Source organism: Oryza glaberrima, chromosome 9 (assembly GCF_000147395.1).
Source record: "Oryza glaberrima chromosome 9, OglaRS2, whole genome shotgun sequence".
Taxonomy (NCBI): Eukaryota; Viridiplantae; Streptophyta; class Magnoliopsida; order Poales; family Poaceae; genus Oryza; species Oryza glaberrima.
In genome coordinates this window covers 13,162,384-13,172,017 of record NC_068334.1, presented here as the reverse complement: position 1 = coordinate 13,172,017, position 9,634 = coordinate 13,162,384, and the positions used below count along the sequence as shown (strand labels likewise).

General features: G+C 41.8%; 1 protein-coding gene across 1 annotated transcript; it reads left to right on the top strand.

The window, feature by feature from the left end:
• The first annotated feature begins 846 nt into the window (after positions 1 to 846).
• LOC127783913 (uncharacterized protein At1g66480-like) lies at positions 847 to 5,136 on the top strand. The gene is made up of 2 exons (XM_052311069.1): positions 847 to 1,613; positions 4,697 to 5,136. The coding sequence occupies exons 1-2, from the start codon at positions 951 to 953 to the stop codon at positions 4,739 to 4,741; spliced, it is 708 nt and encodes a 235-aa protein (XP_052167029.1). The 5' UTR covers positions 847 to 950; the 3' UTR covers positions 4,742 to 5,136.
• The last annotated feature ends 4,498 nt before the right edge of the window (positions 5,137 to 9,634 follow it).

Here is a 9,634-nt window from a genome sequence, read left to right as displayed (position 1 = left end):
AATATCAATAATATGACTAAATGAGCTCCGTATATAATACAAAGATACGTAAAGCTATTGCGTATTCTTAAAAGAAATTAAGGAGCTTTAGTCAGGGTTCAATTTTTTGGTTTGGCAGATTCTATCGGAGGTCACTGGTAAACCGAAATTTCTAAAATTTTGAACAAATGTTGGTCAAATGTGAACAGAATATTACCAAATTCATAAAAAAAAATAAAATTTTTCGCTGAAATAAACTGAAACTTCGGAAATTTCATTCCGGAATTTCGAACCCTAGCTTTAGTAGAAGTCAGATATAAATTATTTACACCGTTGAAAAAGATATCAATTTGAGAAACACACGTTAGGATCGCATCTATTGTGCAAATTCCTTCACAACATACCAACCAAGCTTACTCAGTACTCTATTTACACACCGTTCGTGTTCGGCGATAGGGCGGGGGGGGGGGGGGGGGGGGGCACACTTAACGGTCTTGTGTTGGTCATTTACAAAGAGGAAAAGGACATTGCCATGATTAAAAAGGGAAAAGTTAGTGTGATCTATGAATTAAGAACAAAAACACACGCATAATAGCATTTCAACTAAAGTTGTGTAAAGAGGAAGACAAAAGGGGTACAATTTTTTTTTTTTGGTTTAATGTTTCCAATTAGCTCATGGGAACACCTACAAAGTAATTAAACAAAAGTAGTATATATATACCTTTATCTTCCTTTTTTCTAGTGAGTTAGTGACAAATCACAAAGCAAATTAAAATGGTGGGTACATTTTGACTCAAAAAGGCTATAAGCGCAAACACACACACCCACCAAATTTACAGCTATATAACTCGCCTCCTCGATCTTCTCTCTCTCCCGCTCACTCTTGCTACCTCCGCGCGCGCCTTGTGTTCGACCCACGTCAACCCAACCCAACCCAGCCTCTCGCCGCGGCGCGCGCGCGACGTCGCGCCATGGGCAACGCTCTCGCCGGCAAGCGGCGCGTGGCGAAGGTGATGACGGTGGACGGCGCCACGTTCCGGTACAGGGCGCCGGCGACGGCGGGCGTGGCGCTGCGCGGGCACCCGGCCGGGCACCAGCTGCTCGAGTCGGAGGAGGTCCGCCGCCTCGGCGTGCGCGCCAGGCCGCTCGACCGCGACGCGCCGCTCAAGCCCGGCAAGCTCTACTTCCTCGTCCAGCTCCCCCGCGGCGCCGTTGGCTATGGCGGCGACGACGACCCGCGGGCGCCGCGCAAGACGTGGTCGGGGGCGCTCCACGTGGGCGCGAGGGAGCGGCTGGAGAGCCTGATGCTGTCGCGGCGCACCGTGTCGGACATGGCGTCGGTGGTGCCGGCGGCGAGGGCGGTGGCCGGCGGCGGCGGCGAGCCGGCGCGGAGGCCGTCGTCCGTGGAGGTGGGCGTGGACGGCGCGGTGCGGCTGCGGATGCGGCTGCCCAAGTCGGAGGTGGCGCGCCTGATGAAGGACAGCAAGGACGCCGCCGAGGCCGCCGAGAGGATCATGCAGCTGTGCGTCGCCAGGGACCAGGGCGGCGCCGGCGCCGGCGCCGCCGTCACGCTCGCCGCCTCCGGCCCGGTGTCGGCGATGTCGGGGAGGAAGACGTCGGCCATGAAGAAAGAGGTAGGCATCTTCTTCCTCTCGTTACTACCCTTACCCATGCTCACGTCACTAGAGCTGCCACGTGACGTCATTCTCTAGTACTACCATTGGCCCATCAACTTGGTGTTTAGTTTGCAATTTGCATGTGCTCTACCCTCTCAATTAGGCTTAGCTGACAAGGATGCCTCACAGTACATATGCAATTATAATTAATACCAAGCTAGACGATCTATATTTATACGATGAGAAATAAAACACCAAGGTTAAAATTTTTTTTATGTCGTATTTTATGTATTATATTCGGGGCCTAATTAATACAGAAACTGCAAATCTTGAAGCAATAAGAAAAAAATAAAGAAAAAGATTATCCAAAAAATAAGAAAAAAAATGCCATTATGATATCGAGTTACATGCCTCAACCAGTTCATAAAATTTTAAAACTTGTTTGGTTTGATGCCATTTGTTACCATGCAAAATTTTGGCAATTGCAAAAAAAATGGGTCATAGCTAAAGTTTTTGGCAAAAAATTTGCTATAGTATTATTTGGCTTGCTACCAGGTATAATTAGGTATTCCACTGAGCTAAACAAAATTAACAATGCCTTTTTTTAGCTACAAAATAAATACTACCTCTATTCTAAAATATAAAAAAATATCTACTTCCTCTGTTTCATAGCGTAATACTTTCTAGCATTGCCTACATTTATTTTGATGTTAATGAATCTAGACATATGTATGTGTTTAGATTCATTAACATTTATATGTATATGGGCAATGGTAGAAAATCTTATATTATGAGACGGAGGGAGTATATATTACAGAATAAAATCTCTTATATTTCTGGACGGAAGCACAATAAATTCTGTTAAGCTGACGAAACAAATACCCACTCGATATTTTTGGTAAGAGAATCATCTAGCGAGCGGCAATGTTGGAGCAGTAAATTCTACTATGATGAGACAAAATTAACGTAGCGCATCTTTCCGGCCATCTTTTTCATGTTCATTTTTCTCGACTCGCTTCGATCAGTTCGCCGGCGTGTGTGCTGCACTTGGCGTCAGTAACCTTTTTGGCTCACGTGGTGCGCATGTGCGTGCTGCCCAATAAGCCAAAGCCAGTCGAAGCTTCTTGCATTGCCCCTCCCATCTTGATCGATCTCTTCGCGCAAACATACAAATTTCATCCATTTTATTATTATTATTATTATTATTATTATTATTATTATTATTATAGAAAAGGCAAATCTCATCAAAATTTTACACGAATCCGTCTGATTTTGCCGTGAACTCGAGCAGAATTCGTCAGCCCAATAGCTAGGCATGTGGCTGAGAGATCAAAACCATGGCTTGCATTTTTTTGTGTTTGGTATTGATTGTTTACAACTATGGAGTATACTCCAGTTGAGAACGTTAAGGGTCAAGTCAATTAATTCCAGTATTTATGTGATCGCATCGATCCAAGTTATTAATTAACTACTCCGTAACCCAAATAAACATACACACATAATTTAACCAGCAAGAGCTAATTAATTAACGATGGTTTGCTATTGACGAACACGTAGCTAGAGTGATCGACAGCACGGAAGATGGATAATTAATTAGCTAGGTAGCTAGGCTGAGCCAGCAAGATTAGAGAGATAAGCTAATCACGCGACACGTACGTACGCACGAGGGTGCCAACCTCGCCGTGCATGTGCCGGGAGATTCGTTAGTTAGGGGCCTAACCACGTGTACAGTGCTAGCTTGTACTACGACCGTACGACGGGCACGGCTGCCGAGACGGCCCGTGCTGGTCGTGAGGCAACATGTAATGTAAATCAGGGTAAACTTATAAATTACTCCCTCCGTTTCGAAATGTTTGACACCGTTAACTCTTTAGTATATGTTTGACCGTTCATCTTATTTAAAAACTTTTGTGAAATATGTAAAATTATATGCCTACATAAAAATATATTTAACAATGAATCAAATGATAGAAAAAGAATTAATAATTACTTAAATTTTTTGAATAAGACGAACGGTCAAACATGTGCTAAAAAGTCAACGGCGTCAAACATTTTAAAACAGAGGGAGTACTCCCTTGCAGAGGTGGAGTCAGAAAATCGATTTGTTAATGTCATAATGTGTTTATAATTGTCATAGTATGCTAATTATACTTTGATCATGGCGTTATAATATATAGATAAGTAGTTTCGCTATAAGTTTTGTCGAAAGTCGTCGGTGTCGCCTGATACTGGCCTTTACGCTGTAGATCTGCCCCTGCTCCTTCGTTCTATAAGGGATTTTGTTCATTCTATTTGTCCCACAATATAAATGATTTTGGTGTGCTACTTAACACATCCATCAATTCCTATTCAAATTTTTACATATTTTAACCCTTAACTACCCACTCACCTATAAGTAAATACTCCATTCGTCTCAAAAAAAAAAAGGCAACCTAGAAGGGTTGCTCAGATTCGTTGTACTAGGAGCTTAGGTTGCCTTTTTTTTTTTGGATGGAGGGAGTATCATTTAATAGAGACATTCTAGTATTTTCTTGCTATCCTTAAACTTACCTAAAAAAGAATAATCCCTTATATCATAGGATGGAGGGAGTATCGATCATAAGATTAAAATAGACGTATGGGATTCATCATGAATAAAAGTTTTACGTGCAATAATGTAGATACATATTTTATGGTAGTTTTTAAGTTTGTAATATACTTTCTTCGTTTCAATATAAGTGCACTTATGACAACCGTTCCAATATAAAGCATTTACTTCATTACGTAGAAAGTCGTTACCCAAAGTAGTTAGTAGTCCGGACAATCAATCATGAGGCACGGCTTAATTAGTTTTGCTTAACGTTGAAGATCAATTGAAGAAAGGGATTCTCGATGCAATTCAAAGGGACTCGTTTTCTCTTTTGTCAATGGCTACCAATCGAAAAACCGGATCCATCGATCCCTTTCTCATGTACATGTTGCTTTACCAAATTCGGTGATACCTTTTTCAGTATCCTACGCTTCATGCTTTGATTATGCTAGTACTAGTAGTTAAGTTTTAGCTGAAAGCGTGAAATGAAATTGTGCAAATTTTGACAGGTTTTTTCTCTTTTTGATTGCAGAAGCGGACGAGGTTTGTGGCCTTGCCTGACGAGATCATCGGATGACAAAATGGGGCCAAAATGTTATTCTCTCTTCTTCTTTTTTTTTTTCTTTCTTCTTTGTTTGGCTTTTCAGCAAGAGGAATTGCAGGGGCTTAGAACATGAGAAGCCGCTCCTAACATGGCTTCCTATCTCTCCCCTACAAATTCCTAACTTCTGAATTATTAGGCCAGTCGATGTCGATCATCACCATCCTCATCTAGTAGGTAATCAAGTTTTGTTTGTAAGTACCTAGTAGCTTAGCTAGTGAGAACAGAAGGTTAAAAAGGGGAAAAAAAACAGAGCTAGAAATGTTTGCTGTGTACGTAGTGTGCCTTTGATAGTTGATATGTATGTATGATGGTGCTGTCATCTGGATAAAGAAACTACTTAATTAGTCAATTAACTTACTGCTTAATTAGTTCCAGTGCTGTTTATCGCCATCATGCATCTTGATCTTGTGGCATCTTTGCGGCGTATCTGCTCATTCACACCGCCCTTTTCATCACGGACGCTCCGACGCCGTGACAGGTCTTCCTCGTCGCCGTCGCCGTCGCCGTCGAGGCTTTTAATCTGAGCTGAGTGGACGACCGTTGACAGAGTTGTATATATAGATATGGATATGGTAAAACGTTATGTAAAAAGTTAACGGTGTCATAACATTTTGAAAAGGAGCTTGTGGTATATCACATTAGGCGTTGCAGCATCGATGTCGGCGAGGCGACCGATCGAGATGAGGGGAGCGCTGGATGGATCAGGCGCCTTGTCGACAGCGGAGACTGGAGAGGAGAGTCGGCCGAGCAGAGCGACGAGCTTGGTGGCCAGGGCCGCATCAGCAGAACAGAGCGTGTTCCATCGCCGGCGGGGCATTTGGTCGAACAGGCCGCTCGCGGGGCAACAAGGCCACGGGCAGAGCTTCCATGTTGCTGCCGCTCTTTTCTTTCTTGTCACTGAAAGAAAGGGAAAACAAAAAGGAATGTATGGTATGTGGGCCATGGTTTTTTTCTTCATTTTCTCTTTTGTATGGACCCCACCGTTTTTATTTTTTATTTCTACTAGCAAAATGTCCATACGTCATAATGGATGAAATTGTTCATAAATCGTAGTTTTTACCAACTTGATCTATGTGCAATGTTGCATTATAAAAGATAGCTTTAAAACTCATGATGTTTGTTTTGGAGGTCTAAAAATTGTTTACATTAATTAAAAAAGATTTTGATAGTTAAATCGTGGTATGGTTGTTATTACATAGTATTGCCAACATATAATTTGTCAAAAAGCCTTTACCAACAAATAGTTTATTAATTGTTTATTTTTATAGACGGACGTCTGTTGGCAATCTAGTGTCATAGTGTAGTGTATAACGGGATAGGTTGATCAATAAACTTGGGGGGCACATAAGTAATTTTCTCAGAATGAACACCAGGTAAATTTGTACAGGATCCAAATATATTTGAGAATCAATTTGATCTATGTCTTGTCCCAGTTGTATTGCTCGCTTCATCTCAATCGTGGAAATCACTTCATAGTAAATGGTGACACCAATAAATATAGAGGCATGGTTTCTATCTGTTATCTAAAAACAATGTTTGAAAAATAATTATGTTCTCATATCCACTGTGAAACATTTTTAGATTTTTTTTTTCATAAAGTCAACTTGTCCATTGATTGATACAGGAATAGCATATAATTCCGTATAGGATCAAAATATATTTGAGAATCAGTTTCATCTCAACTGTGCCCAAGTTTAACTCGTGTACGTACAACCCATCTACTAAGGTGGTGTTTGGATACATGGACTTAACTTTAGTCTCTGTATTTAGACACTAATTTAGAGTATTAAATATAGACTATTTACAAAACTAATTACATAAGTGAAAGCTAATTTGCGAGACAAATTTTTTAAGCCTAATTAATCTATAATTAGAGAATGTTTACTGTAGCATCACATAGGCTAATAATGGATTAATTAGGCTCAATAGATTCGTCTCGCGAATTAGTTTAAGATTATGGATGAGTTTTATTAATAGTTTACGTTTAATATTTATAATTAATGTCTAAATATCTGATGTGATTTTAGTCCCATCTAAACAGGGTCAAGGACAATTGGCCATTGGGCTAAACAAGAAGGGCTCAGTGAGTAGACAGCACTGACGCAAGACGTACGAAGATTCAAAAAGATGCGACGCTCGGTTTACTCATTTTACGTAGTAGAGGCTCGCACGGTGATGGATGAAAATATATGTGATTGAATCAGATACGGACTTATAGTCGGACGGCGTATTTATACTCGAATTGAACAACGTACCAAACAATTAGCAAAAACGTCTTCAATTTTTATAATAGTAGAGATAGAGATAGAGATAGAGAATTGTAATGCTCGTAAGTTATATTGGTCCTATGTCAGCCAAAACATGTCGTCTAAACCGATATAAGACTACATTTGTATTGGTTTTGACATCCAGGGATGCCTTGTATGCGGTTTTTTTCTTATCAAGTTAACCGATCCGGTGGGAGTGGCCTTTCATCTTGGGCTGGCCAGGAGCAAAGGGCACATTGCCCATCAACGAGCTGAAGGCCCAGGTGGGGGAGCCCGTGGAGCTGCGGGCCTCCAGCTACCGCGTGGAACACCGAACACGCATCGTTGAAGGAATTTTTCCATTTATATATTTTTTTAAAAAATATACAAATATATTTTTGTTTTCAAAATTTACATAAATATTCAGCTAAATGGTAGGAGTATTTGATATCTTAGCCAATCCTTGGTTAGGATTTGGGAGTTGGGGCTATGAAGCAGCATACTTCTACCTGGTGTCATATACCAATCAGCTCTACGTTTGGCTTAATCAAGGAATAAACCAAATGGCATATTTGCAAATGAAAAATAAGTTGTGAATAAAAATTTTATATACGTGTTATTAACGATTTAAAATCAAAGGCTGAAAAACAAACTACTATGAAAAAAAATATCCTACTAGAATTCCAATTGTAACAAGACTTCTAAGGCAGCTTAAGAATGAACTAACAATACCATCTAATTAATCAACACATAATTATTGTCTGAAACCGTTTCACCTGTGAAGGACAATGCAGTTATACAGTACAGGGGTGCATGTTTGTCCGCTCATGTAGACTTATAGCTTGTCCTGATGAAGATCCGATCCTAAGCAGTAGCCACGGTGAAAAACTGACAACGGCGACGATCGAGCATCCGGATCGTGCTGCCACAGCCGAAGTGCGACCCTATTCGCATTACCAAACCGTGTTTTCTATTACCTAGGCATATGCTCCTCGCCGCTCGATCAAGTACTCTCCACGCCACACGAACAAAATCTAACGCGATCTAATTAATTAACACATAGTGGTATTGTCTAGAATCGTTTCACCTACGAAGGGCAATACAGTTATGCAGTGCAAGGGCACAGGTCTGTCCGCTCATGTAGACTTGGAGCTTGTCCTGATCAAGAACCTAAGCAGTAGCCATGGTGAAAAACTGACAACGGCGATGGTCGAGCATCCGGATCGTGCCGCCACAGCCGTAGTGCAACCCTATTCGCGCCACTAAACCGTGTTTTCTATTACCTGGGCATGTGCTCCCTGCCGCTCGATCAGGTACTCTCCATGTCGCACGAACAAAATCTGATGCGATCTAATTAATTAACACATGGTGGTATTGTCTAGAATTGTTTCACCTGCGAAGGGCAATGCAGTTATGCAGTGCTGGGGTGCAAGTCTGTCCGCTCATTTAGACTTGGAGCTCGTCCTGATCAAGATCCTAAGCAGTAGCCACGGTGAAAAACTGACAACGGCGATGATCGAGCATCCGGATCGTGCCGCCACGGCCGAAGTGCGACTCTATTCGTGTCACCGAACCGTGTTTTCTGTTACCTGGGCATGTGCTCCCCGCCGCTCGATCAGGTACTCTCCATGCCACACGAACAAAATCTGATGCGATCTAATTAATTAACACATAGTGGTATTGTCTAGAATTGTTTCACCCGCGAAGGGCAATGTACTTATGCAGTGCAAGGGTGCAGGTCTGTCCGCTCATGTAGACTTGGAGCTCGTCCTGATCAAGATCCTAAGCAGTAGCCACGGTGAAAAACTCACAACGGCGACGATCGAGCATCCAGATCATGCCGCCACGGCCGAAGTGCAACCCTATTCGCGCCACTAAACCGTGTTTTTTATTACCTGGGCATGTGCTCCCCGCTGCTCAAGTACTCTCCACGTCGCACGAACAAAATCTGATGTAATTTCGTGTTGAAAAAACTTGCACGATGCATTGAGTGCGTGAAGCATCAGTTGTTGCGAGACCGACGGACAAAGGTAGCGATACACACGAACGAGATATGCCATGGCTTCTCTCAATCACTAACAGAATCAGATTGCGAGATGATATCAGATTGCGAGATGATGTATAGACTCTCGGTGACGGACCAAAAATAGAGAAGACAATGGAAAAATTACTTAATTTTTTTAAGAAGTTTAGATTTAGATTAGATTTACTCCCTCCAGTCCCTCCGTCTTAAAATACACTGTATTTTTAGACTTTAACACAGTTTTCGAGATGCATCTATAAAAGTAAAATGATCTAAATAAAAGAGTTGCATATTATGATATTAGTTTTGTTAATGATAAATCTAGTAACATTGATTTGATATGATTGATTTTTTTCTATTAATAGTCAAAATAAAAATTGTTTGACCTAGTACTATTTTAAATTTGAGTAGAATAGACAACTTGAGCCGACCGGACAGACAACTTCAAAGGAAAAAAAAAGGAAGGCAAACCTAACCTAGGGTTCGAGCAGAGAGAGAGAGAACGAGGACGATGGCTTCGACGATCCTCCGGTCAGCCGGCGGCGCGCTCCGGCGGTCCGTGCTCGCGGGGGAGCAGCGGTTGCTGACCCACCGCGC

Excerpts from the sequence above, each read along its gene's own strand:
- LOC127783913 (XM_052311069.1), top strand. The coding sequence starts at position 951 with ATGGGCAACGCTCTCGCCGGCAAGCGGCGCGTGGCGAAGGTGATGACG. Across the intron at positions 1,614-4,696 it reads CGTCGGCCATGAAGAAAGAG|AAGCGGACGAGGTTTGTGGC; the intron begins GTAGGCATCTTC and ends TTTTGATTGCAG.